A 26277-nucleotide genomic window follows, 5' to 3' on the forward strand; every position below is an offset into this window, starting at 1 on the left:
GCCAAGTACAAACATGGTTGTGCTTAGAAGGCCCTATGTTATTCTTGGTGTAAAATGTGTGCATATCTAGGTACTGTATTTCACTCGGGATATTATTTCCAACTTCAATTATAATATTTCAAACCAGTACAGTGATATACAGTTTCTAAAATGCATGTGTTAATAGTGATACGAATATGATCATTATACAATTGATGGCATCCTGTGTGTGCTTTAGTGTGTTTTGCCTTTTTTTTATAGGGTGACCCAGATAACATTGTAGAACATTTCAACACAAAACTTCAACAAACAGGCATATATAAGATAATGGAGGAACTTGACCGCCCTGCATTTCACAATATGAAGACTTATTTGAAAGATGTAAGTCTTGGTGTGCTCTTAGCACACATATATTTAATATGTGTAATACATTATAATATATTATAATAATATATTATTTGTGGTGTTTATATGTTCAAATGGATTGTACTTAGGATTAACATCTACCAGTATTAAAAAATGCGGAAAACGTTAAAAACAAACTAAAGGGAAAAAAAATTCTGAAATGTTTAAATCTTAAATCAGCATCAGTACAATTTTATGCAACAAAAATTAAAACATGTCAACGAAACTCTCTTTGTACTTTTGACTATTATTAAATTGTATTGATTGCACAATTACAGTGCATCATTTAATTGATTCATTATGTTAAATTTAAATGTTTTATTCATTGATTTCTAGGCAAGGCACACTTTGGTCGAATTACTGAACAAAACTGGAGAATACTCACACTTCTACGAAAAGAAATCTGATGCTGTGCAGTTGTTGGTGAATCAGCTAAAAAGAAGAAGGTGGCTTTTTTTTACTTCCTTTGTTTTTAGGATTATTGTTTAAAATGGTTATCATTTCATAATCATTTTTGATCTTCATCCATTTGAGAACATGCTTCAGCAGCTCTTGTGAATAAATATGACAAGCCTCCCTGTGCAGCTTTTTGACCGAATCAGAGCACCTTCAGTTTAATTTTTAGTAGCTGAATTACAAATCTGATGAGAAAATACAGCTACATAGCATCATATGCAATTTGTATTAATGTATATTGTCCTTGAAAAGACCCCTATTATATCAGGCATCTATTTAGGATCAGAAAGATGGTAAATCCTGGTTCTGGTGAAGAGAAGCCTGTCCCAGGAACACAAGGTACAAGGGAGAACCTCACCTTAGGTGTCAATGAACAGTTTAGAGAGCACTGAGTTTACCAACTAGCACATCTTTGAAAGGTGAAAGAGAATCGAAGCACTTGGAGACCTTGCGGAGAACATGACACCTCTAATAAGAAGGACACTATAGAGTGGAAGGGAACTTGGGATCAGGAATGTCCAGTATCCCATACTGTACAGTATGTTGTTGTAATGCTGCAGAAAGTTGGAAATACGGCTCTGCAGCTGGAGATATAGGCAAAGGTGAGGTTATCTAAATGGTCAGGGAACAAAAACAGATCGATTGCAGGCCTTTGAATAAAGGTTGTGCCGGTTTAAAGGACGAGAGGAAAGAAAAGGAACAAAGTAAAAGGGACACCTGGCTCCCAGCCGAGATGAAGAAAAAAGAGGCTGGCGAGTCGATGCAAAAAAAAAGGGAAAAATTAAAACGGAGAAAATGTTTTAGAAATGAAGAATAGGAGTAGAAAGATTAGAAAAAAAGGGATAAACTAGACTATAAGGGGAATGTGCAGGCTAGGTATGCAACGGTTAGCTCTAATGATGGCACAAAGATTTGGGTTCTGAACAGATTTAGGTGTGCTTGGGAACTGGATCAGGAGTCTGATTGAAAGACTGAAAGATGTCCCAGCCTAGTCTGAATGACAGGTTGAGCGCTCGTGGGAACAGCAGGACACACGTCGGTCCCGGCCCGGTCATTACAGTTGTCACTTTGAAATAATGGGAAGAGTGTTCTCTTTGTTATACAACATATACTTCAGGAACATGTCACCGGCCACCTGCTTGTCACACACTCGGCAGAAACAGATCTGTTTGTCGTGTGCTCCAAAGTACTTTCCCAGTCCTGTATGCAAGAAATCCAGGCCATTGGCCTCCTTGTTGTTTGTACAACTAAAACAATCAGCTGTTTACGGAACCATATTGTGTTCAGGAAATAGACAATTAAAACAATAGGTGAATATAGACATTGATAAAGCATTAAGAGTATAGTGACAGTGTAGGATTTTGAGAAAGAGTGATTTAGAACACAGGGAATTACAGACTGGACTTTTTTTCGCATATTATTTTTATGATGTTATAACAAAGCTCAAAATGTGGTGTATGATGTCAAATCTAATTTGCTATCCCATTTTCCGGTTCATTTCCCTTTGTTTAGTTTCAAACAGGTTTGGGAGGACAACTTTACATACCAGCATGAACAAATAATGATAGAAACTAAACATAGTCTGAAAGAAACAAGAGAGAAATTCATTAAAGAGGTAAAAAAAATCGGATTTTTTTGCACTGTTATGCAGTATTTTCCATGCAAAATGCATTTATCTAATGTGTTCCTTGTTGTAATAAGTTTTATTGTTAGCAAATTGATGTTTGTTTTGTATTTGCTATAAATTCTAAAAGAAACCTAAAATCTCTGGTTTAAAAGCTGGTCTTCATCTCTGCAATCGTCAGCGATGGCATTAGGAAGTTTAAGACATTTCAGCAGCAATACATACAATAAAAGTCCCACAGACAAAACCTCCTTTACGTGCATGTTTAAGCCTGATGTTTCAGGACAGGATGTGTTGTTTAATCAATATTGCTTGTTGATTATAACACCGTCTTTCCCTATCTGGATTTGGACATTTGGAGAGCACAGTTAGCTCTTAGCGAGTCGGTGTTGACTCATGGCGACCCTATGGACAGCTCCCCCGTCACTATCCATAGAGTTTTCATGGCAGGATACGGAAGTAGATCGCCAGGCATTTCTTCGGTGCAGATAGTGTGAGTGTTGTTGCCGTTGTCACAGAAATGTGCCGTCAGCACCGCCCCATACTGCTGCTGCCCAATATGGGTTATTGGAGAACCTGGCACCCGGCGTGGGACACAAGCCCACTACCCTGAGATGATGAGTCTCATGCTCTACCAACAGAGCGAGTCAGGGCTGATGGAGGTGGACTTTGGTCTGGTTATGCTCAGATCTTAAGTTAAGTTTACATTAGAGAAGAGGTGGAAAGATTGAAAACTTTTTTTCAAGGAAGAACTGAGGGTGCAAGGTGTAAACCCAGATAGTGTAGTATTTCAAGTTAGCTGGAGGCAGTGATATAAAGGGGAATTCAGGGGAAAAATCAGAATAAAGAGCAACTGGACAGAGATCCTGGTAGAATTAAGGACTAAGAAGGGTTTTTACTTCAAATTGCAAGTAGGAGAGGTGTAAGGACCACACTACCGAAGCTAGTTTGAAAAGACATGAAATAAAAGATCACCCGTGGGGTATAACCTCCATGGCATAGTTGAGGTGACTCAGCAGAGACAGAAGTTCATTGTGTGGAGAACGTACAGTGGTGCTAGAAAGTTTGAGAATTTTCTGAATTTCTACATAAATTTGACTGCAAAAATGTGATCAGATCTTCATTTCAGTCATAAAAACAGATAACGAGAACCCAATAAAACAAAGAACACACAAAGGGATATACTTTTTCATTCATTTAATGATCAAAATGATCCAACATTAAATGTCTTTGTCGGAAAAAGTATGTGAACCTATGCTTTCATAGCCAGTGTGACCCCCTTGAGCAGCAATGACTTCAAAGAAACGTTTACGGTAACGGTTGATCAGTCCTGCACGTCAGCTTGGAGGAATTGTGGTCCATTCCTCTTTACGGAACTGCTTCAACTCAGTAATGTTGGGGGGGCTTTCTAGCATAAACTCCCCGCTTTCAGTCCTGCCACAACATCTTTATTGAATTAAGGTCTGGACTTTGACTCGGCCATTGACAGACTTGTGTGTTTAGGGTTGTTGTCTTACTGCAAGACCCATCTTCTGTTGAGCTTCAGTTCACGGACAGATACCCTGACAGTCTCCATAAGAATTTGCTGGTACAATCCAGAATTCACAGTTCCATCAGTGATGACAAGCCATCCTGATCCCATGGCAGCAAAACAGCCCCACACCATGATACTGCCCCCACCATGTTTTACGGTTGGGATGTGGTTCTTATGTTGGAATGCAGTGTTTGGTTTTTGCCAAACATACCATTTCTCATTTAAGCCAAAAAGTTCTATTTTCAACTCATCCATCCACAGAACATTCTTCCCGTAGTCTTCTGGCTCCTCCAGGTGGTCTTGAGCAAACTTTAAACTGGCAGCAGTGTTCTTCTTGGAGAGTAGAGGCTTCCTTCTTGCTATCCTCCCATGCACACTATTCTTGTTCAGTGTTTGCCTGATGGTGGGCTCATGAACACTGATATTAGCCAGCGCTAGAGAGCCTGCAGATCCTTAGACATTACCTGGGGTTCTTTGTGATCTCCTGGAATATTATACGCCTTGCTCTTGGAGTGATTTTTGTTGGACAACCACCCCTGGGGAGAGCAACAATGGTGTTGAATTTCCTCCATTTGTACACTATCTGCCTGACAGTGGACTGGTGAAGCCCAAAGTCTTTAGATGAATAAATGAATGAAAACGTATAACCCTTTGTGTGATCTTTGTTTTATTGGGTTCTCTTTATCTATTTTTATGACTTAGATGAAGATCTGATCATATTTTAGGTCACATTTATGCAGAAATTCAGAAAATTCTAAAGGGTTCACAAACTTTCTAACACCACTGTGAGTGACAGAAGGTGGAAAGCACAGTGGGATGCAGTCATGGGGCAGAGAGTGTAGGGTCAGTGGAAATGAGAATGTAATGAGGCAGCGGAACACCTGGCATGATAATGGAGACTACTGTTGTGGGTTGGGCTGTGGTTTAAACGGGTATTGAAGTGCAAAAGAAGGGAGCTACTGTATAGTGAAGGAATGGAGCGGCCAGCTCAAAGGAGATGCTGAGCTATATTAACCAGTTGACTTTGCAAACTCCTGGTGTGAGTTAAGTGTGGGGGACTAACTGCTGGGTAGAGAGAGAAAAACAAAAACTCACATTGGGAGAAAAACTCTGGGGGTCCTGGCCCAATGGATGCCCCTCCTCAGGGCAGCTAGACATTTTATTGGGTTTGGGCACCGGCCCTGGATTCAAGCTGTAATGCTGTAACTGAGAAGACACCACACTGCCCCAGAAGCAGAGGTGGCTTGGCACTGCCTGCCTGAAATTCGGTAAAGCCACAGTGGAACAGGGGCCGAGGAGGTGGCATCAGGAGCAACAGAGGACAAGAGGAATGAACTTGAGGACGCTGAGGATAGAAGCACAAACAAGACAGGATTCCAAGTCATTGGGCAGCTGCTGACTGAGCCAGAGGTAGGACACCGTACAGACCCTGGGCCGAGGAGGTGTTGACAGGAGCAACGGAGGACAAGAGGGAGGAACCTGGGGCCAAATCGGACGCCGGAAAACAGAAGCAGGAGAAGAGGCAAGATTAAATTAAAGAACATGGAGGAAAGACGTTCAAGCAGGGAGCTGTGTCAGCATGCGTAGGCTGCAAAGGAACAAGTAAAGGCTTATTCCACGCTGAAAAGAGATGAAAAGAAACATTTTGCCTGTGGAGCCTTCTTCGGGCGTGAAGAAAGAAGGAAAGGATACAGCATGAGGCTTGAGATTCAGAAGAGTGAGTTTAGACGGGACAATAAGGAAAATAAGAGAAAGCAGAAACAAAACAGATACGCCTGAGAAAGAATGACAAACATAGGAAGAAGGAAGAATGGGCTGTCCTGGGTTTGCAGTGATTCAAGGGCTCAGGGGTCCTTTGGTCTTGCTGCGTGTTGTGTGACCACCATGCTGAATAACCACAGTTTATTTATCAACTTCAGAGTTAAGAAAAAACAGCATTTCAATGAAATAGGTTTGGGAGAAGCCAGAAAAATGGCCTGTATTCTGTACTTTACTCTTCCTTCCTCCACACCAAAATCATTGATCACTTAACATAATATATGGTATATTTTTTAGACTTGGCTACTACGCTGCACTTTCATTTAGTTGACATGAGGATTTTTGTTTTACCTTGGAATAAATATATTGCTTTCAGCTATATTTTTGATGTTTGCCTTATAATTATTTTATAGGTTGCCAGTTTGCTGGGTCAGTGTGCCCTGGAGGCAAAATCACAGTGGGATGAAAACAAAGCAAGTGTACATAATCTGGGGATATTTAATCCCTACTACAGTGGAAGACATCCCTGTTATAAGGTAGTATATTTTGTATTTCCTAAATATTTAAATGTCGTAATCATGTTCACTTCTTAGCCCAACATTTTAATTATTGTTGTTTCACCAAAAGTGCAGACAAGTGGAAAATATCTTAGGTCGGAGCCAAGCAATTTACATAAATATGTCAGAATTGCACTTACCGTACAAAGTGACAGAAATAAAATATTTCATGCTATTTAACAACATTATTTGCGGATTCTTTCATCAGTTAACATCTCGGCATAAACATAAAAGTAAATAACAAGAACGGATCTAACAGTGCTGCTCACTGTCCTGAAGACTATGGTCAAAAGAGCAAAAAGCATCAAAAAGCATCGTCACTACTGTGATTTACTTTGAAATTAGCTTTTAACATGTTTCCATCCGTATTCCACTGAACTCATAGGAGAAAGTTTTAGGTTGTACAATTATTTAACACTTAAGCTGCTATTCTCTTTATTAATGTTAGTTTCTCTTAAGCGTTTTCAAATCAGGGTACAAACGACAAAAAAGAGGAGAAAGTTTCATGAATTTTCCAGGCTCAAAAGACATATTTTAGAAAATATCAAATTGTTTTAGCATGCTTTATAAGTCACTTGAAGAGTGTTGATTACAGGAATTTTACAGATTGTTTCTTATTGTGTGTTCCCCTACAGCTGAAGTTGTTTAACATGGCTTTTGGAAAAATTGAAGACCTGAACTTCTGTAATTTTCTGGCTGATACTAGGAAAGTCATGGAGAACTACAAGGTACTGTATTGCCATGCCAATGCAAAGATACACCACTCAAAGCTTTGCTTTTGCTTCTGAAATAAGACCTGCATAACATTAACTTGACAGAATTTCGCCCTAAACTTATGGACACTAAGCAAAAAATCATTATTATGATTATGATATTGTGTTTTTTATGGGCTTTATGGACATCTGTTGCATATCTAGGATATAAAGGGGTGTAAAATGGCTTAAGGAAATTAAAATAAAAACAGTAAGTTATTCAATTTCATAAACTAAACAGAATTTTTTAAACTTCTTTTCTTTTTCTTCTTTTCACACAGAGAGACAGCTCATTCATATTTCAACTAATTAGTCAATATACATACACATATAGCAATTAGTTTAATTCAACAGATAAACACCATATAACGTGGAAAAAGTAATGAGGTGACTCATTCAGTGATCATGAATTTTTACTGAAAATAATATACTGTTTGCTTTTTCTGTCATCGTAAAATGTTCTGAAACTTTCTGAAAAATTATCATTGAACTCAGGATTTGCAAGGTGACTGTAACAGACAGGCCCCACCACTCTGTGAGCCTGTTGTAGACATGACTGCACATACTGTATATTTTTACTCACTATCACTCTTTTTTATTTACACACCTAGTCACTCACAGTCCTCAAACACACTAACTATCCCTTCTTTCACACCCTGTCTTCACACCACACTTCCTGATCTCCAATCAGCTGATCCCTGATTTCAGCAGGAAACACCATTGCCCGATGTTCATCACCATCTCCCCCACACTTGCATCGCCCATTTTCACAAACTCAACGACCACTTCCTCCCTTGCCAGCCCAGCCCACTGGCTGTTGTGCACATACTGTATTTCTGTCACTGGTACATGACAGGATAGAAGAGAATACCTTCTTCAGTTCAAAAGCTCTTTTCCGTCCGAGCTCTTTTGGGTTCTTAGATATCACACACTGGTCTTCTCCTCCTGCTGTATTTCTGCTCACCTTCATACTGCACACCATTCATGGTCACATTCAAACATGCTGCTAATACCAACCAGCCAACACCAACCCTTCCACTACACTACCTGATAAACTGCTCTACTGCATCAGTGAGTCCCTAGTCAACTGCAGAACCACACCACTTGTGTGCACAACTTTCCCGGCACTTCAGCACAGTTGAACAGCCTGCAGATTCTCTGTCCACACCTCTTTGCACTCAGGCCAGGCTCTGGGCAGACGCACCACTGCTCAGCTTTCCCGGACAGTGCACTGCTGCACAAGTTCCCTGCTGCTGTACTGATAGATGTACAGTAGGATGAACCCACACGCTGCGTGAGACAGCTGACAGTACCAGGTGCCCTATCATGACTAATGCTGGCTCACTCCACAGCTTTGCCATGACAGTAAACCTGACAGTGAATCTTTTAATTTATAGCACGCTTATCTCACTTCTTAGTCTTAAATAAAATTAAGCAAAACTAGAATAAAAAGATCAAGAACATACAAAGTATGGGTATACCAAGTAGGGTAGGTGACTGATTTTATTGGGGTCCAAATTAAATAAATATTGAGTTGGCTTGTAAATCCCTTGTTCCTCTCACTGTCCTTGCTCTACTGACCAACTGTTCACTTATTCTTTCCAGCTGGTTTCAACTGCTGCTTCTTCTGAAATACGCTTCTGGTTCTTATTAGCACCATCAGCACACTGCCTTTCTGCAATGACATAGTGCTGTCTCAGGCACCATGTGATAACAGTAATAACACTACAATTGCAAAATGATTATAAATGATCAACATTTCGTCAACAGGTGATCAGTCCAGATTAAAAATATATAGGGTTCCCTGAAGCTATTGAAAATAAACTGCAAATGAAAGTTCAGGAGATTAGAATTCATATTGCTCTGATTTCTCTGTCTTTCCCATCATTGTCCGTCATCTCATCGAATGTGTTTCCTTGGTCCGGGACATCAAGCAGTGCTGGAAATATTAAAACAAGCTCAACTGGGAATCACACAGTATCGAATTGTGTGGCTTTCAGAAGCTGGAAACAGCACATCAATGGATAACCCATCATGGTGAAAATGTGCAGCGTTGACAGTTCTCAAAACTGACACAATGCGGTTTCTTTTTTTATGCAGGACAACGCTTTGAAACTCCTGGATACAAAAGTACAAGAACTTGTAGATGCACATGAGATTGATCCTGAAATGAAAAATGAGATTAAAGCCTGCGTCCTGAAGTCAGCTCAGTATGAATTAAATGATGCTATAGAATGGTAATTATTTTTAAAATTATGATAGCAGATCAGTTTTTATACCTACCTGATTTGTGCTAGGTTTTGGAATGCCTTATTTGTGTGTTTTCATGCTGTGGATCACAGCTACAAACCCTACAACCATGTGCAGAGAGAATGAGGCAGTGTTGGGCAGACTATTCATGACCGAGGCTCCAGGAGAGAAGGTTTTAAGTCAGAGGTCTAGTAATCAGACGTTCCTAAAATAAATTTGACAGACACTCTCTATAATATTGCTCCGATTGCATAACCAGAATCTGGTGTCCAAGACCAAGAACAAGGTTCTCTTGCATGGCATAACTTTGAAGAAGAACAGCTTCAGAATCAGAAGGATATATTTGGGAAGAATGTGTATTTAAGCAGGGCAATATGGTGGTGCAGTGATTAGCATTGCAACCTTGCAGTGCTGGGACCTGGGGCACTATATGTGTGGAATTTGTATGTTCTTGTTTTGCTCATGTGGGTTTTGTCTAGGTGCTCCATTTCACTCCCACAGTCCATTGATGGTCGGTTATTTGGTTTCTGTAAAAGAGTGTGCGAGTGTGTGTGTGTGTGGTGATAGACAGGTGTCCTGTGCAGGGTGTATCCTGCCAAATGCTTCCTGGGACAGGCAGCAGGCCACTGAGACCCTGAATTGGCTAAGCGATTATCGAAAGTGATATGATAAACATACAGTAAATGCTGCTTTGGAAAGAATATATCTGACCACCAGAAGTATACAGTTATCATATAATTCCTTCCTCTCATGTTCTCAGTCAGTTTAAACACAGACTCCTTTGGTACTGAGCTACATGACAGGTGTCCTGCTTTTAAACATGTCAAAATACAGTCTCTGCAAATTCTAGAAGTATTTATGGAAAAAAATGATCAAATGAAAACTTAATTAGAAGTCTGATTGAACAATATTTGATAAATTTTATTTCATATAGTTCCTCTCATGAATCTCAAGGCATTGTATAATAAAACAGTCAACCAAAAGACACGGGCATATGCAAATTAAAACTGTCAACTGAATTAAAAGCCTGAGTATAAAAGTGAGTTTTAAGACAGAATTTGAATGTGACCTTATATGGGCTGGGTAGTCATTCCATTGCCTTGGAGCCCCAGAACAGAAAGCATAGTGTCTGGAGTCACATATTGGGATCTGAAAGAAGACCAGAGTCCATTCAACTTAAAGGTAGGAATCAGTTATTCTAAAATCTACAGCTTCCTAGTGCATGCAAGGAAACTCAAGCAGCTGATATATGCTCATCCTTTTAAGTTGACTTAAAGTCTGAGTAGTTGAGGTCTGCACATGCTGTAACCTTTTTGCTGAATTTGTTTGGATACAGCAGCAAGTGCTAAATTACAATAACAAAACAAAACACAATAAGCATGCATTAACTTTTCTAAAGATAACTGTTACTGATAAGTGGAATGTTACAAAGATAAAAAAAAACCCTTCAAAACAGTATTACCATGAGCTTTATATTCATGATCTGGATCAAAACGCACCGTCAATAACCAAACTGAGGTTGATAAGGAGAGCTCTGAGTCTGGTTCAGTTTCATCTGATTTTTTTACATCTAAGCAGAATGATAAGGCAGATAGTTCTTAAGTAATGTTACACTTTGTGCAAGTGAACTTGGGTGTAATCAGAGCAGCAATGAAAGATGATGTTATAACTATGAAGAATCTGACCCAAAATGGAACATAAACATAGTAAAAACATGTAACCTAGCTGTGTTGAGAAAGAACAACAACCCTTTAAAACAAATTGTTTTCTATTACATGAATAGAAGAATAGTTTTAAAAATAATCCTAAAAAAGCAATGACAGTAATTACAACATCCATATCTAATTTATTTACCAGTCTATCTTGGGTTAAAAATTACAGCACAAACAGATAATGAACCAGAGGCAGCAGGCATCAACAGATTAATAATAATAATAATAATTGCTTAGACTTATATAGCGCTTTTCTGGACACTCCACTCAAAGCACTTTACAGGTAATGGGGACTCCCCTCCACCACCACCAGTGTGCAGCCCCACCTGGCTGATGCGACGGCAGCCATAGTGCGCCAGAACGCTCCCCACACATCAGCTATCAGTGGGGAGGAGAGCAGAGTAATGAAGCCAATTTATAGATGGGGATTATTAGGAGGCCATGATTGGTAAGGGCCAATGGGAAGTTTGGCCAGGACGCCGGGGTTACGGATCATTAGAATCCCTAAACAGAAAGACATGGTTCACACAACTGTTGCCAAAAATGCTGGCTGATAATTACTGAGCAGGCTAGAGTATATGTTTTATGTTTTGTAATTGGGGGATGAAGAGCAGAAGTAAAACTTCAGACCTTGATGGAAATGATTCATTGAAAACATGGGTGATAATGGGACAGAGAATTTCAAAATGTGAATGCAGAAGGACCTTGTGAATAGGATGTAGGTAAATATTATTACTGTATATTATATAAAGAGCTACAGTATATGATTATAGCTATAATATTGACCCCTCTTGGACGTCTACCACATTTTGCTGTTACAAGATCAGATTGTAACACATTTAAACAGGATTTTTTGTATGATTAATAAAACATATGTAACATTTTAATGGGGCATTATCATTTTTATTGTGACAGAACATTTTAAGGCAAAATAAAAAAAACTGAAAAATCCAGCTTTGACAAGTAGTCACCCCCTGAGACCTTAAGCATTTAACATGTACAGTAGTTGCTCTTTTGAGGCAGCAGTTAGAAGCTCATGTCTTTTGCAGTGTGTTGTACCCAGCTTTTCACATCTTGTGAGGTTAATTTCTGCCCACTCTTCCTTGCGGAATTGCCCCATGTTGCTCCCTGGGGGAGTGGTGGAGTACAGCGATCTTCAGGTCCTTTCACAGATGTTCTATGGGACATAAATCTGGACTTTAACTGGGCCACTCAATGACTTCCACCTTCTTCTTTTAAAGCCACTCAAGGGTTGCTTTGCCTTTGGGTTTGGGATCATTGCTGGATTGGGTGCTGGATAATTGATTCATTGTGGTGAACAGTGCACGTTGGAATGCGGCGGCGAGGGCCTGGTGACTCTGACAGCAGTTCTGCCTGACGGCAGCTGCAACTTAACTTAACTTAACTTAACCAATGTAGAGACTTACTGTAACTGTTCCTACTGTAGGAGTGATACGCTGCCAGGGTCTGGTGTGAGTTAGAAGGCTTGCTGCAGAGTTTTGGATATATTGTAACGTGTTGACAGCAGAGTTAGGGAGCCCACAGAGCAGAAATCGAACCTTGATGTTATAAATGCATGAATCAAGCGCTGAGCATCGGACATTGATAGAAATTGCCTAACACGGACAAGATTTCTGCTGTGAAAAAAGACACCTTTATCGTTTTTTTCATGGGGGGCTCAAAAGACAGGAGAGGATCAAGTGTGACACCCAAATTCCTGACTGCGCATGAATGGGGAAGCCATCCACCATTACTGTGAAACCCTTAAGTTTATCCCGCTGAGATGCTGCCTGCCAGTAGAATTTCTCTTTTGTCACTGTTTCGCTTCAGAGAATTTGATGTCATGCAGACGGGATAAGTGATGGAGCAGAGAGATCAGAGGAGGAAGAGGTTGTAATGTAAATCTGAGTATCACCTGCAAACAGTAAACTTGAGGACCATGTTTGCATATAATCTGGCTGAGAGGAAGTATATAAATCATAAAAAGAAAGTGGACCAGGACTGAATTCAGCAGCACACCAGGATTGGTAAAACAATGGGGGAACATGAGGAATGGGGGAGACAAAATCCAAAATGCTGCCTGCCAGACAGATGAGAGCAGAACCAAAGACAGAGCCATTGATACACAAGAATGTCTGCAAGCGATTGAGCAATACTGTATCAAAAGATGCACTGAGATCAAGCAGCATAAGAATACTTGTATCTCATATACTGTATATGATCAGACACAATAAGTTAATCATTCACAACCCTAACCAGAACAGTCTCAATGCTATGATTACAGTGACATCTGGATTGGAATGGTTCAAACAAATCAGTGGCTATCACACGAGCCTGTAATTGATGTGCAACATATTCTAAAACCTTAGAAATAATTGGTCTAGTTCATCGTTATATCAGAATCCAAGCCAGGTTTTTTTCAATATAGGAGTGATAGATGTCACCTTTAAGGCAGTAGGGAAAGGGAACTGTTGCTGATGGGCAGGATCTAGGCAACAGGAAGTTGTTTTGCAACTGTTAAAAATTTGTGTAAAACAATGTGCAAGTTGAACTGAATTGACTGAGATAAATCCAGAAAACAATTTCAGTTAAACATAAAAGGTCCAGACCATTCTCAGTAATGAATTTGTTCACTACAAATCAGGGAGCAAGTGTTAAATAAAGCTCCTTTTGCATCTTTTCCAGAGTTGGAATTACTGTGTGATGCTACAAAAAGAAGGACACACAAAATACCTAAAGAAACCAGAATACCAAGCTGTCCGGAAGGGACTGATTTTACAATCTGCTACTGGAGGACCAATAACAGCATCTAGTGTAGTGGAACTAGTATTCAGTTAACAATAGAAACATAACAGTGCTTGTACGGTGTCAGCATCAATTAATAGATGTGTTGTTTATTTCCATTGTAAATCTAAGATGTTTTTTTTTCATAGCTCTGAAAAATAAATCCATCTCTTTTTAGGTACATGGGTAAAATCCAAATGCCATTTGCTGAGAAGAAATTGACAGAAATTGTGAATCGATGCTTCAAGGAGTGCTTCAAAACAAAGCTGCTGAAGAATGCCTATGCCTGCACCTCAGTTGAAGAAGCAAAGAAGCTGGTAAACATTTGATAGAATATTTTAAAGCTAACAAACTCTCGATATTGAATGTTAAATAGCAATTACCTAAAGCCATTTTCTTTTTTTAAAAAGTGATTTTGTCTATATATTGTTTGAAAGTGTGTCAAGAAATATGTAACAAGAAAATATTTACTAACTGTATCATTAAAAATATAATCCAGAATTATGTCCCCATAATCCATAGAATGCAGAATCCATCAAATTCTTTTGACCAGAAATAAGGATATTACTTATAACCAAAGCATTTGTTTGGTATGTTTGGTATCATATTGTTAAATGTGATGAGTGGTATATAGAAATTAAGTTAGTTTTAAGTTAATTCAATGGGTATTGTTTGGAGTTTTGTCAATACAATATTCATTGATTATAATTGACTCAGTCCACAATGGCTTGAATCTAAGTGACCAGGCAACATTACTAATATTGAACAATGACTGCGCCATTCTAAGTCAATCAGTCTTAGTCACCAAGCCAGTCTTTTTATGAATGATACAGTGCAAACATGGGGCTCAATCCAGTTTAAACGCAGGAATACAAAGATTGAAAAAATAATATAAGTACCGAAGAGACCAATTTAGGTTTTTGTAAAGGGACTGTTGCCTTAAAGTTTTGGTGGAAGATATATATTCCTTATATAAAGAAAATGTTTGCTGCTTTAACATTTTGCAGTTTGAAGCAAGGAGAAAAGTTCTCTTTTGTATAGCATCTGCTTAAATAGTAACCTTGTCCTTTGAAGAGGAATAAGAAACAGGTCATTTTCTTCTTAAATGTTATTCAAGCCTCATTTCAGAGTTACAGCAAAGCCTTAAAAAAAGATCAAAGAAACAGAGGTTAACAGAGATTAAGATGCATTTGCAACTTTTCTTATGTTCTGAAATTGTAGGAGTTCAAGTACAGATCTCTGCTTATTGAACATAAGGCTTCCTATATAATCAGGACGGTTTTCAACAATAGTACTATATTTACTTATTTGTAGTAGCTATTCCTCAGAGATACCATGAGTAATAAAAATTAACACCTCTTCTTTTTTTTAAATGGCTACAGCATTATGTATTCTATATATTTTAATATCTGTGGTTATCAATATGTTTGCATCTAAACAATCATTTTTAATATTTATTGATTTTTAGATAGACCTATTAGTGCCTCTTTCTCTACAGATACCACATCCATCAGGTTGAGAGTGAGCCAGTACATACAGTAAAAGAAATCTGGCCAGGTTGCTCTTTACAGTGAGATTGTGTGACTTACTAGCTGTCCGTCATTCCGCTTGATCACCTGAGTCGATATAGTTTGATTTTCGTTGACTCATGAATATACTGTACTTATAGCTCCAAACCTTGCCCGGCCCCAAGTCCAACTTTGTTCACAAACTGTTAAAAAGCCCAGTTCAGGGTGTCTAATTAATTTAGAAGCAAGAACCTGCCTGATGTTACAAGACATACACTCCTCTGAGACTAATCTTGTTATAGTTTACCTTCCCAACCTGAGCATTAGTAGAATAACATCTCTGAATCCTTCATCCTTGGATTCCCAGTGATCTATGAAGTTTCACTGCCCCCTAGCAGAGCTAATCTCCCAATCCCCCCCTCGGCTGTACAGCTCTAGCTATGGTAACCTCATCCGAGGACAGTCAGGTATTATACAGGTCTCACAAGGAGACCACTCATCCATCTGCTGAAAAAACCGGGCTTAACTATTCAGTAACCAAATCACAAGTAGTCCCTCTCCACTGATTCTTGCCTTACTACAGCATCCCTAGCTCTTAACTCATGGACTCACAGCTGCTTCCAACTTCTAGAAGAATTGTGACTGATGAACATGCTCCCTCACTCTACCCAAGAGCAAAACATGATTCAAACTCCATCTGGAGTTTGGATCCCTGTTGAACTTTTTTCCCAACCCTTGTGGGGTATGGAGAATCTTTTATTCCTGATAGCCTTTTTATTCACAATATAGTTTCCAGAGACAATGTAGCATTTAATAAATCTGCCATCTAGATAACCTAACCAGTTCTTCTGTCCCTTATACTGAGTTGATTTTACTGTGCTCAGCTTGAACATGCCTGAGATCTAGCTTTTGCTTTTCACACCTTGTTTTTTTTCCTGCTGGGAAACCTTGATCTTACTATTCCTCTACAATCCCCTGCAGGTTTTAGAAACACATTATTTTCAATCTAGTAACCATCCAGGTTATTTTGCCCCCTTTGGGGGTAGATAAATCCCCTCCACGATTTACAACCAGATGATGTTACTGTTCTCCTTGCGGGGTAAGAGAGAGAAAAGGAACCTAGACTGTTTTCAGTTTCTCCAGTCTTAGCAGTGTAAGCCCACTCTCAACTGATCCCATCTGGCCAGGTCTGCCGTATAATAGTAATAAACTTTATTTTATATAGCGCCTTGAAAGGTGACTTAGGCACAGCAACAATCGAGTCTGTGACTATTTTGCATCTTAACATCTCAGACTTCAATAAATTCTAGTACCTAACCCAACATTGCTAAGACAGCTTTCCTCTGCTCTGAGAAGGCTGCTTCTCTGAACCCCATTAGTGCTTTCCTGTGCTAGTCATACTGCATGCATACTAGCAAAAAAACAATCTGAGTACAATGATTACTGTGTTGAGACAGGATGTTGTTACCACATGGCCACCACAAATCCAAATGTCATAATATCATATAACACAGATTATTATTTTTAATTACAGTATATTCATTCTTGTGCTTTACTGCAGTGACTCCCCAATTTTGACCCTTCTGTGTTCTGGATTTCAGCTCTGGACAATGCTTGCCTGCTCCACTATTTTCCCCAATTTGACACTCGCTTTCTTTTGAGAGTGGTGTTGTCACTTGGCCTCCTCATCAGAACTACTACATGAGGCATAATTTCACTTACATGTCCTTCTCACTTTGCTGTATCTTATCTTCTCCCTGCTCTCTCTCAGTTCTTACTCGCACTTCTGATATCACTCTCCATGTCATTGTATCTCTTACTCGTGTTCTCACAGTCTTTCTCTAACTCATCCCATGGCCGCCTCTATGATCTCCTCAGAGATTGTGTACTTAAAGTTGACTCATGTCCCTGAGTCCTTGGCTTGTGGACGATAAGACCCACCAACTCACACAACTCCGGTTCTCACTTCCTCTAGATCGTCCCTTTCAGGGAGTTAGAGTGGATGACCCTTGACTCAGTCGATCTCTTTTGGCTGGACTCACCTACATTACCTTACTGAAACAGCAACGTTTCATTTGCATGTTAATTGGTTTCTGTTTAAGGGCGTCTTTAAATTCTTTTACTCTCCTCGAGCTTCCTTGATTGTTGGTCTTGTGTTCTTTCACATGCATTCGAAGGCTATATGCATGTCTATATTGTTCGTTACGTATACATAATTGAAAATATATATGTAATCCTAAAAGAAAGGCAACATGTTTACAACAGACAAGACAGTTCCTGTGCACAGGCAGACAGACAAATCATGTACCATTGAGAGTGGAACAAAGAAAGATTTCCACTGAGCATGGGCATTTTGAAAGGGGATCACAGATTTCCAGGAGCACTGAATTGGATATGACACCCATATTATCCTAAAAACATTAGGAAACAATTGCATTCACTTACAAAAAGATTTACAGTAACTACTAGGACACGAGGAAGTATGTCATAATACTTCATATCTGTGTCAATATTTTTTTAGAACTGAAGAACCTGACCTGTGAAGTAGTGAGTCCACAGCGAGTCAGTGAGTCCTGTTTGTGAGGACAAGGGTAACTGCTGCAGCTACTCAGATTGCATGTCAGACTCGGATTCACTGGTCAAAAAAGAACGATGGGTGACACTGGTGGTGCATTAGCTGTTACTGAAAACATGAAGTTCATTTAATAGGCTGTCCTACTTTAAGATATAAGATTTACTGTCCACTAGACACGGATTCACATGGACACGAGCATTCAGAGTGGCTGCATCTGTGTAAAGGCAAGAAAAGGAAAAGCAGAGAATAAAAAAGACATATCATTTGTATTGATTGAATACCTGGATGTTTAGACAGTTTCTAGCCAGGTGTAACTTACTGTATTTTATTTTTCATATGTAATGACCAGGTAACAGAAAAACTGGAAAGTACTATCATGGCAGCTAGCGACTACCTAAGGATTGACCTGGAAAGAGATCTTCACAATAAAAGGTATATGAGTGCAACCAGTCACAGATGTTATATACTGTGGATCTAATGTGTTTTGTATGAATCAAATTGTTGTGGGCACAGGACACCTTGTTGCAGGCAGGCACTGGATGAATTTATTCAACTGCAGGTGGGAACAGGTGGTTAGATAATGGAACTTCTATACTATCTATGTTAGTACTGATAACACACTCTTCATTTGGAAAGGATGTGCTGATCACACAAAACTAGGAAACAACTTCCTCAATCGATGATTAACAGACCATAAACTTCTACTGTGACACAAGCCTTTTTCAGTACAGTGAGAATGTGCAAGGCAGAATCCAGCACAGAAGACTTAATGAATAGTATTCATTTCCTCTACAAGGCACAGTCAGTGACACCATTTGTATTCTTGGTAACCCGAATAAACTAATTGAAAAATGTGCTTTTGTTACAACTAAGCAGCTGCTTGGTGAAGTTCAGACTGAAATATAGCCGTTTTTCACATTGCTGTTCTGTAAAGGTTGTAGACATTCAAACAGCCATATCATGTTGTTTGAAAATAAATTCCTGTACTTTATAGAAGCTTTCTATTGTTGCCTCTATGCCTCTATGCAGACATTGTTAACCAGTTTAACCAGTGGGCCGAGCTGCAGCCCACTGTTTCCTTTCATTCACCTTCTGCTGAAGGATCTTTCTTAGTTGCAGGGACACAGCAGGTTAAGCAATACTGTAAGTGGGTGCATCACCTGAGAGTGAGCTTGTTGACCACTAAAATGCTAGTAGTATTTAAAGGTGTTTCCCAGCATTATTGTTCCATCTAACTTTGTTGAATAATAATATTGACTTATTAAAATATCAATGTGATTTTTTTCTCAGGTGGGTTAGCTTTAAGAGAAGAGTTGTCAATGAAAAGTCGGTTCCGATATTGGTGCGATTTACTGCGGCAACATTAAACCTCCGAGTGGTAGATGGACAGAAAAAGGAAACCAAGCAGCTGAAAGACCTGTTTCAGCACATGATAGAAGTGGTAAATACTATTTTTTGAGAAATTATTATTACTGAAAATCTCCTTTTTTAACACTTCCAGAATGCTTCCTCCTATATTGTTCACACACAGATTGTGTGATGTTTAAAATATTAAATAGTGATTCTGTCAGATGTGGAAAAATGTATTTACCTGTAAAAAGAAATCCTTTAGCCACTAAATGGTTCCCTTGTACCTCAGTAGATGCCAATCTCCAGCTAACCAGTGGCATCTCTGGCTGTAGCTGCTGTTGATTTCTCTGCTGTTGATACAGCACTCCTGCTGGGCCAGCCTGCCAACATCCACACACACAGAGCTATCCAAAGACACGCATTGCTGTTTTATAAGAGAAGCTGTTTTCTTTTTCTCTCACTCCAAGAGTGTGCCACGTGCCAACTATATCCCGGTCACTGCACAAAAAGGGACTTTATAGTGGCAAACCCATCTTTACATGCAATCTGTGATACAGCAGTGTGATGCTCAACGCCATCGAATCTCAAGCGTTGTGTTGGCAGCATCATGTTAAGAGATGCTTTTCCACAGCAGTGACCAGGATAATTGTCAGTATTGAGAGACAAATGGATGATGCAAAGTATAGGCAAATCCCAGTGGAAAACTTACACAAATCTCCTAAGATCCTAAACCCAGGTAAAAAAATTCACCATTCAGCAGGACAAAGACATAGTATCTCAAAGCAAAATCTATACTGAAGTGATCTGTCAAGAAGAAAGTGAATGTCCTTGAGGAGCCTTGAATTCAGGAAAGAATTTAAAAAATATATCACCAGGTTTGCTCATTGTAATTTATCCCCAATATACCCCCTAGTCAGAACTAGAGCAATTTTGTCAGGAAGAATGGCTCATTACCATGATGCTCACTGTACACGTTTATTTGCTGGTACTCCAAATAAGCATTGGCTTTAAGGAACTGAATAACTTTGTTTTCTTTGCAGCTTTTTCTGACATTCAGACTCATTTAACCCATTTAAGAATTTTCAATTGATTCATTACAGTTTTGTAAAACAAAGAACTGTCTATATACAGTATGATAAATATATAGACATATTTATTTGATATGTTTTATTCTAATTTATATTTAAAATACATACTGATGGAAAAAAGTATGCAACACCCCCACCTCCACACTCCCATCAGTGTGGAACATGCTGAAGACTCATCTGTGAAGAGGACCTGATGCCTCTGCTGACGAGTCCATCACAGCCTCTGTCTGGCCCAAGCCAGTCTGGTGTGACATCTAGGAGGTGTGAGCAGAGGGCTTCTGACAGGTCTCCTTGCTCTAAGGCTAGCAGCATGGAGTCTCACTGTCCTGTCACTGATGCGGGCATTGTGTCTGCCGACACTTTCAGCAGCAGTACGGGTGGCAGATCTGAAACGATCTCTCAAATGGACCAGTCTGATGTGTCGGTCCTGCTCTGTTGTGATCACTCGAGGGCGACTGGATCTTGGACGGTCATCTGTCCTGCCGGTCTGCCGAAACCCTCTCTGCAGTTGGGATACAGTGGAGTGGCTTACTCCATAGTGCCTGGCAACGTTGGCACATGACATGCCTGCCTGCAGCATGCCAGTGGTCCTTTCCCTTGCTTCTGGTGTCATTCAAGGCATTACAGAATGCACAGAAAAGTGACTAAGTGTGGCCTTTTTCTTGCAGTGACCTAAGCTTTGAATTAAGGCCTATTTAAAGGTGACCTCATCAGGCATAATTCCACCTGGACCTACAGTAGTTGGTTAAAAATGCACCTAACGAGCTTTCGTGTAATTGGCAAGTTGCAATGCCTCACTGCACAAGCTGTATTGCTGGCCAGAGGGCTTAAAACAAACTGACAACCTTTTGTGAAAGTACATAAGCTATAACTCTAGTATTTTCATTTCAGAAAATGTTGTGTTTCATTTTTCCATCAGTATATATATTTAAAACCGTTAAAAAAAACTGTTTATCAATGCAAAAAATGACAAATTTTCCTTCACTATATTGTGATATGTAAAGCAAGTGCAAGAAAACTTTCACAGGATTTGTTTTCCATAACATTTGGATTCCCTTTTTGAACTCGTATTGGTGGGTCAGGATGGAGTAGATTTTAATCCCTTCTTTTTATTTGCAGGTTGACAAAGCTCATGAAGGAGTGAAGAAAAGGACACTGCTGTAGGTTATTGACAAAGAAGCATTTTTATGCGCTGTGGCTTTTAGACAAATATTTTACACTTGTTTTTATGACAAATGTGACCCTTGTGAATTGTAAGCCATACAATCAGTCCTTTATTTACTTTACTAAATGCAATGCTAACAGTGGGATTCTTCTTTTTGTGACCTTTCTAAAAATGAGGAATCCAGATGCTTTTTTCATGCAGTTGATAATCATTTAAATAATAACATACAAGACATTACATATTTTCCATATCTATGTATACTGTGGGCAGCACGGTACGTTTATTATAGGCTTTGTAGAACAATTTTCAGATTTGCTGCAATTGCCCACCATCTTTACATTTTTAAAGAATGAGATTAGCATAATAGAGAAAAGGGTGGCTTCTACCAAAATCGATTTTTGCCAAAACATACTCATGTTAGTAGCAGCCTTAATAGCCCAGCAGTGTTAAGCAGTGTGTCAGTTCCTAGATGTTGTGCAGGGGTGGTTGTTACCAAGTGGTGGGGAAAGCTTTATGGTTAATGTTACCAGCCAGTAGTATAACTTTGCCATCTAGTAGTTTTTCGTATTTTACTCTTTGCACATTTTCACAGATAGTTTAGTAACAGTATTATAGACAAGAATAAACATTTTTGCAAAGAGTTAATGCCTTGTTTTACATTAATGTCAGTAATTTACAGAATTACAATTTTAGTAATTTGCCATAGGTACAGAGCAGCAAGTTTGATGTTTATAAATTTGAAATTTATTGGACCACATACTTAATTTTAAACTTTTTTCACAGTGCAACTTCTTTTTCACAGTGTTTAATGGTATTTGTTTAAACTGTGAGAATTATGTGTTAATCAGGAAAGGCACATGCAAATTTACATGGTTCATATATAAAAAATGTATCTCATACTTAAAACTCATGATAGCCAGATTTCATTATAACAAAGTGAAATTCTTATATGAAAATACTGATACAGTAAGTAATCTTTTTCTGTTTTGTGTATATATGACTTGATTTTTAAAATAAACCATAAATTCATTTAAAAATGATGTCATTTTTTAAAAAATATTCATTTACAAGGAATTTAAAAGTTCACCCTCACCATGGAACCTGGTAATATACAGATGCAGCCACTCAGAACGTGCATTAATCCTTTTTACCCACTGGTGGAACTGTGATTATGGTGTGTGATTCATTGTCCAAAAACATTGATAGGTGGTACATGTGGTGCATTAGATGTTAGTGAAATAATTAAATCATCTAATCTTTTTTCTTACTGTTTATCATCTTTAAATCCACTGTGGAATATAGTTATATGAAATTATGTAACTAAAGGGACATTTTGGTAGCTGACAACAGAAAATAACAGGAGTATAACGTCTGTGAATGTCATAAACAATATTAATTTATTAATATAAATATACATACTGTTTATAGCTGGTAGTAGTAGTTATAAAAATTAAGTACACTACCATATTACACCTTCTTCAAAAACATTTTCTGCATCAAAGTCTTTATCTCAGACACTTACTGTGGTTATTTTGGAAACATTTTGACATGCTCCTTCTTATTATTATTAAGTTTATACTTTATAAAAACCTATGTTTTAACCTTTTCTATGAATGCTTGCTGTAATTATTGTTTCAAAAAAAGTTGTAATACATTTTTAAATCCACTTAATAGGGAATACTAATATGGAATATTATATGGAAGCAACTTAAGGAAAATTTTGGTAGCTAAAAATAACAGAAGTACAATTATAATCAAGTCACTGAAAGTGATTAATATTAATTTAAGAGTATGGCTAAAAAATAAAAAAAATAAGGTACACAACAGTATTTCACCTTCTTCATAAACATTTTCTGCATCAACGTCTGTTAAGTTGGTCACTTGCTGTGGTTATTTTGGGAAGATGTTGACTTGCTCCTTTCACTAGGTCTGTTGTAGTGGAAAATCAAACACCATTTAGAGAGACATATGGGTGGCTTAGTGGTAGAATTCTGCACTATCATGTGATGGGGTTTGAGTTTGATTCCAGTCAAAACCAAAAAAGGTTTGGTTTTAATAAATTGTCCCTTGGGCATAATAAAGACTTTTGCTCACAATAAAATAATATGTACATTATATTCACATTTCTGATTATTTTACCTATCACAATATGCCAAGTATTAAAATAAAACTAATAATAAAGTAATGATATAAATTAACCTCCAGACCAACAATCTCCAGAATGCTCAGAAAGAGCAAGGGAATTTAAAGATGCCCAGAAATCACAATTGTATTTTTTACATGTGTACAGCATTTAGTTTCAAGTACAATTTTTAACGGCAAAAACATGTATATTTTTAAATTATAAAATTTTAAATCTAAATATTAGTTTTTTATACATTTTGATGCTATTTTTGTCTTCTTAATAGTTGCTATAATTATATTATATCACATATATATCCTATTATGATGTTAGTAGTTTTTACAACTATATGGCTTCATTAGAGGTGTTAAAAAACTGTTTTGAAATTGTTACGATCGTGTCCTGCAAGCCATCTCTCACCTAGTGGTTGCCCTGAGAAACTGTTTCTAGGACTCATCGAGTAATTCCAATTTTCTACTGGTGATCTGCATTTCTTTCTGTAATTAAACACTCTCTATTTAAAGATAGACCCAATGGGGCTCCGTCATTGTATTTTCACCCCCATCCTAGTTTCCCGTCTGCACTTATTTTTCCCTTGTCCCAGTTTTATTTTATCCCTGTCCCGTGTGATCTCGTCTGCACTCTGATTCCCCAGTAGTAGCCTCAGACCCCTCTCCTGGTGGTCGTGTCACCCTGGATCCCGAAGCCTGTCTGCATTCCTGCCTGTGGTTCTTGACGCCAGGATACTGCTCCAAAGTCGAATGTCCTGTTCTGCCCTGGAAGCCTGGCTTAGATCCCACTCTGTAGCCGAAGCTGCTCAAATCTGTGATGGTCTGTCTTGCCAGGGTAGAGATCCCCAGATGCTGACCACCAGCTTCTCGCTGCTGAGGCAGTCTGATCGCAGTCCACTCAGAATACCACAATCTGCTCCCACCCCGCTCCAGAGTATATCGGTCTGATCGCAGTCTGGTCAGATTACTGCAATCTGCTCACACCCCGCTCCAGAGTATACCGGTCTGATCGCAGTCTGGTCAGATTACTGCAATCTGCTCACACCCCGCTCCAGAGTATACCGGTCTGATCGCGGTCTGATCAGATTACCACAGTCTGCTCCCACCCCGCTCCAGAGTATACCGGTCTGATCGCGGTCTGATCAGATTACCGCAGTCTGCTCCCACCCCGCTCAAGAGTATACCGGTCTGATCGCGGTCTGATCAGATTGCTTTGTACCCTGCTCCAGGGGCGCCGTATAAATGGCTGACCCTGTGCTCTGACCCCAAGCTTCTTTCACTGTCTGTGTGTCTCATGGAGAACAAGTTGGGGTATGCAAAAAAGACATATTCCTCATACAAGAAATTGTATGTGGGCAATAAAGTGATCTTAGTTTATTTACCAGTCTGATCGCAGTCTTGCAGAAGGATAGTTAGAAACACCATCATTGACCATCCATTCAATCCATTTCCTCAAAGTGTATACCATTCATAAGGAGACTTTGTGGTCTGTTTCTAAGGAACTCTTTCATCCAATATGTGAGCCCACCATTCACCCCCAGGAAAATATTATAATGAAATATGGGTCTTCATTGTGTTAAAAGCCAAGCTAAGCTATCCATGGATACAACTTTAGCTAAGATATTTTGTTGCTGCAGGTGTTTAGTTAAGATGTTGCAAAGGTAGTAGCGCAGTAACAGCATCTTCCATCTGCCTGTAACAGGGCAGCTGGATCTGGAGTGTCAGATCCGCCAGAGGAGACACCCCAGATACACAGGGAAATTCGTTAATACGTACGTACAAGGTTATCAGACAACTGGACTCACCGGTGAGAAACCTACTTAAGAGATTACCTGCTTAGGGTGTTGGACTCCTAGAAATATCAACGAATTTGCTTCGATGAGTTGGAAAAATGTATTATAATAAACAGCAGCAGTGATAATCCCCCCGGTTGTCAAAGATTATATCCTGAATTACCCACTGAGTCTCTACAGGAGGGTGATCTGGTGGAGGGAGTTAAAACCTTATTTCTTATTAGGGCTGTTTGGTCGCAATGGAACGTGAAACAGGAGGAACCTACAGGGTGTACTGTACTGTATGTTAGGGGTAGACAAGGATGGAAAAATGGTCAGGATAAAAAAGGAGAAAGCTAGCCCTAAGATGCTTGAGGAAGGAGACTGGGCGGAAGAGATGAAAACAGTTACTAGAACTAAGTGCCGAGTGAGGTGTAAAGTCTGGTAAAAGACTTGCCTAAAATGTATAAAAATCCAGTGGAATTTTGGGCACAAGTAAGTGAAATTCATCAGATAGACATGCAGTCTATATTGAGGGCTAAAATGATACCTGAGGGTTAGGAAAAATGTCAAGGAATGTCCAGACTAGGAAGGCTCTCATTGCAAATAGTGACACAGTTGATAAGTGTGAAATAATGGTCTGAGACATGATGGAAGTAGGCTGACTAAATCAAAGTGTCTGAGTTAGGAGAAAATGACAGCATGTTCACAAAAGAAAGATGAATCTGTGTGGGAGTTGATGGACAGGTGGGTCTGTTGAGAGGTGCATTTATGTAAGGCAGGATCTGTAGAGTGTGATACTCCTGGAATACTGTCACAGGGTAAAAGGTGTTTGTGGCTATAAAGCTGTAATTGCAGAAGATTCTGTTAAGGCA

The 26277-nt window shown here is 39.0% G+C and overlaps 1 protein-coding gene across 1 annotated transcript in view; it reads left to right on the forward strand.

Moving 5' to 3' along the window:
* Positions 1-22534, forward strand: part of LOC148810263 (uncharacterized) — an 87760-nt gene extending 65226 nt beyond the window's left edge. The window contains exons 16-25 of the mRNA XM_088909131.1: positions 241-360; positions 721-830; positions 2353-2455; positions 6170-6292; positions 6949-7041; positions 9166-9302; positions 13990-14128; positions 18244-18326; positions 19185-19335; positions 21452-22534. Of these exons, the coding sequence (XP_088765257.1) occupies positions 241-360; positions 721-830; positions 2353-2455; positions 6170-6292; positions 6949-7041; positions 9166-9302; positions 13990-14128; positions 18244-18326; positions 19185-19335; positions 21452-21496 (1104 nt within the window). The 3' untranslated portion in view covers positions 21497-22534. The remainder of the gene's footprint in view (positions 1-240; positions 361-720; positions 831-2352; positions 2456-6169; positions 6293-6948; positions 7042-9165; positions 9303-13989; positions 14129-18243; positions 18327-19184; positions 19336-21451) is intronic.
* Positions 22535-26277: the final 3743 nt, after the last annotated feature.

Source organism: Atractosteus spatula, unplaced genomic scaffold, assembly GCF_055471065.1.
Source record: "Atractosteus spatula isolate fAtrSpa1 unplaced genomic scaffold, fAtrSpa1.hap1 Scaffold_1, whole genome shotgun sequence".
In the NCBI taxonomy this organism is placed as follows: domain Eukaryota; kingdom Metazoa; phylum Chordata; class Actinopteri; order Semionotiformes; family Lepisosteidae; genus Atractosteus; species Atractosteus spatula.